The 3,905-nt window shown below is 40.4% G+C and overlaps 1 protein-coding gene across 1 annotated transcript; it reads right to left on the reverse strand.

Annotated features, from left to right (window-relative positions):
* Nucleotides 1–653: 653 nt before the first annotated feature.
* Nucleotides 654–2,843, reverse strand: LOC137595618 (odorant receptor 131-2-like). Its single transcript, XM_068315832.1, has 4 exons — nucleotides 2,834–2,843; nucleotides 2,625–2,650; nucleotides 1,787–1,942; nucleotides 654–1,409 (listed from the first exon to the last, which is right to left on the reverse strand). The coding sequence occupies exons 1-4, from the start codon at nucleotides 2,841–2,843 to the stop codon at nucleotides 654–656; spliced, it is 948 nt and encodes a 315-aa protein (XP_068171933.1).
* Nucleotides 2,844–3,905: the final 1,062 nt, after the last annotated feature.

Genomic DNA, 3,905 nt, shown 5'->3' on the forward strand with positions numbered 1-3,905 from the left:
GAGGCGGATGGCTGCCCTTCAGAGTCTGGGTCCTGCCCAGGGGTTCTTCCTCAATGGGGGAAGTTTTCCCCGCTGCTCTCACTTATGCTTACTTTGAAGGGTTCTGATGGGTTTCTCTGTCTATAACAGCGCTTTGAAATTAAAGTTGATGATTAATGAGCCAGATCACCCCAGAAACAAGCTGCTCTGCTTTGCTGCCCTCTGGCTGATGGAACATTAAATTTACCACGAGATTATTTGATGGAAAAATGTGTGAGAGAGAAAAGTCAGCTTGAATAAAAAGTCTGAGACTTCAGTGTTAAAATTCTGATGCTTTGTGTTTTTATTTCAGACAAATAGTTTATAAGTAGACCATGTCCAGACAGGCTCACGAACAATGAATATGATGAGAACAACAGTTGGTGTAAACTACCATTCATTTAAAACAAATTTGTAGGTAAAACAAATAATTAAATTGAGAAACAATTGGATAAAAATTGATCACATCATTAAAATATATGAAAAAGTTGGGGATATTAACGTCTGTGTAAACTCATAACAGGTGTGACAGTTTAAACATAACCCTCTTGGATGTGAAAAATTTCCATCCCGGAGGGTTATTTTTGTAAAGCTAATTTTACACATGTTATTTTTCGTTTCTTTTTCGTAAAGCTTCATTTACCCAACATGTTCTTCTTCAGGTACTTCCTGAAGGTCTCATCTCGTACGCCGTAGATGATTGGACTGATGGATCGTGGCAAGACGTGCACGATGATATAGAAAGCAAACAGTAAATCGTTATAATTGATCAGGAACTGCCGCTGGAGAGTATTAAGCAACTGTGGCCCGACATATGTGGTCATACACAACAAGACCTGGAAACCATGGAGGATGATGGTGTTTCTGGCCTTCTTACTGTCTTTGCTAGCGGCTCTGGCAGTGAAAAGAATTCTGAAGTACGTGTAGAAGATAGTGGACCAAACAATGGCTAGAAATACAGAGTGAATGATGTTCCTCTTTTCGATGATGTCAGGGTTTGGGAAGACATTGTGAACGTAGCAAGCAACGTGAGAATGGAAGAAGTCCAGAGGCTTCGTTGCCAAGGTGACAAACAGGTCAGGAAGAACCACAGACATGCTCGTCACCCATAACAGACCAATCAGTATCAATGTGTTCTTGATGGTGCAGATCCTGCTGTACTGAAGAGGTAAGCATACGGCGATGTAGCACTCTATCGCCATGCACGCCACATTCAGAGGAGTGTTCTCTGTGGCAATGAGAGTGATCAGCATGATGATGCAGCAGATGGAGAAACTGACTTTGTGGCGGTTGTAGCTCATGAGGAAGAGAATAATTGACAGCATCACTTGGATCATGTCATTAAGAATCAGGTGGATGAAGAGTATATATCGTGGATTCAGGTACAAGATCTATGAATCCAAAGAACAGAAGAACATAAATTTTATGAGATTTATTCTTTTCGTATTAACAATTTCCACTTTCTAGCCGACTGCCTAGTAGCATCATGTGGTGTATAATCAGAAAGGAATTTTGCAAACTGGTCATGTCAAGTGAAGGCCGTCTAAACCTTGACCAGCTTAACACATGGAGCTAACGTTGGTTTATGTCTGGCAAGAAGCATGATGAGTTTGTGGTAGATACTGTCAGATATCACAAAGTCGCTTCAGAAATCAAAGCCATTATACAGTAAGCGATCAGCATATTGTTTCCACATTCTGAGCTGATGTTAGCTCGTTTTCCAGTTATTGAGTATTTTAGCCAACACAACATATGAAACAAATCATACCTGCTCTTTGCTGAAGACCTGAATGAAGCTTGAATTCATGCAGGTGACTGAGAATCCAAGAAGAAGAACCAGGAGATTCTTGGTCAAAACTTTGGACAAAGTTTCTGAAGACTGAACAGGAAAATTGGGAATGGCAGTGGTGTTCATGTCTGGAGCCTAAAACACAAGAAAATATTGGAAATAATAGATCTGAATATCAGTCTGAACATCAAACAAAACTATATTTAAGTCATTAAAAACAATAGTTTTTACATGATAAATGCTTACAATTATAAATGTATATAATAATATATATCATATCATCAGACTGAGATGGTTTGGACATGTCCAGAGGAGAGATAGTGAATATATTGGTAGAAGGATGCTGAGTTTTGAACTGCCAGGCAGGAGGCCTAGAGGAAGACCAAAGAGGAGGTTTATGGATGTAGTGAAAGAGGACATGAAGGTAGTTGGTGTGAGAGAAGAGGATGAGAAGACAGGGTTAGATGGAGGACAGTGATTGGCTGTGGAGACCCCTGAAGGGAAAAGCTGAAAGGAAAAGAAGAAGAGGCAGCTCAAAATACTAAAATTCTCTGTCATGAAAAACCGGGATGTAGCCACAAGCCAGTGATGATAAAAGCAGATAAACACAGCAATGGGACAGGAAGGGGTTTGATGAGTTCATGTGTCATCATGAAATGTCACAAATACTTTAACTGCACTAAAGACAAAATTATGTAACTGCATATTTACTAATGAACATTGACAGATGCTAAATAGACAGCAATTATTTCAAATAAAACCCAATACTCATGAAAATAAACACAAATCTTTTCCTCACAGGTAAAAAAGAACTCACCTCAGACGGACGATCAGAGCACAGGTCTGAAAGGTAAAGGACACATTTCATTGGAGAGCAGACACATGAAACTGAACAGGAGATTAATGTGAAATAAGACGCTAATCCACCTTTAGATTGAAGTCATTGGAACTCCAACAATGTAGAGACAGAGAACTGCATTCCTACATTTCAACAAAGGAACAGAAAACATTCTCCAGCTTAGAGACGTCCAGCCATCGTTGGGACACAGGTGAGGAACACGTATGACAAACAGAATCTCGTGTAGCGTGAAGTCTGTGCAGGTATGACAGGAGACGGTACTCACCTGACTACAGTGTTCCACATCAGGGTAGGGGACGTCTCTTTATACCCCTGTGCTGAGCACATCACCAATCAGAGGACAGTCTGTGTCCCCAGGAGTTCATCATCAGTCATTCAGTGACATCACCCCATGTGATGTCATCAAGATGAGGCAGCTGATACCGGGACCAAAACTCAGTGGGTGACATTTTACTGAGATTTTATTTACTCAGAAAATTAAATTAAATTCTGACCTGTTTTTACATTTACAACTTCAGATATGATGGACAGAACAGGTGACGAACAGACATTCATGTCTCACATCTATATTCTATATTATCATCAGAAATTACTTTTGTTCATGATCAGAACCTATTAACGTTTAAATGGTGTCGTCAACAGTGATTTTTTTTCAGGGAGGGTAAATGTGTTTGTGTGCAGGGTAGTGTACTAAAGAAACAAACAGGATGTTTTCATGATGTCTCTTCCTCTACAGGTTTGTTCATGCATCTTAAGTGTGATGTGTTTGACCCGTCTCCACAAGTTCATAGTGAGCACAGCTGTAAAACAGGTGCCCCCTAGTGGAAGGCACAAAAACAGACCTGTTACAATATGTGTTTTGTTTCATATGTATGTGTGAATACTATATTCTGAACTATGTCCCTGACGGCCCCTCATACAGATGTACCCATGAAGTGCTGGTCCAGGTCCAGTGAGGACAAGGGGTTCAAATACTGATTAGGATCTGACAGGGAGTCAGTACAGAGATGTGGCGCTGCAGAGTCCCAAGAGACTTATTGGTGCAGCCTGATAGTCAGGAGCACTCATCAAAATGTGTTTTGGAGGATATTTGGGTCTGCAGAAACACCTAATAAATGATAGTTTACACATAACCCTCCTGGATGTGAAATATTCAGTGGTTGTTTTTCACGAAACTGCATTTACACAACATGTTCTTCTTCAGGTACTTCCTGAAGGTCTCGTCACGTACGCCATAGA

Source organism: Antennarius striatus, chromosome 5 (genome assembly GCF_040054535.1).
Source record: "Antennarius striatus isolate MH-2024 chromosome 5, ASM4005453v1, whole genome shotgun sequence".
In the NCBI taxonomy this organism is placed as follows: domain Eukaryota; kingdom Metazoa; phylum Chordata; class Actinopteri; order Lophiiformes; family Antennariidae; genus Antennarius; species Antennarius striatus.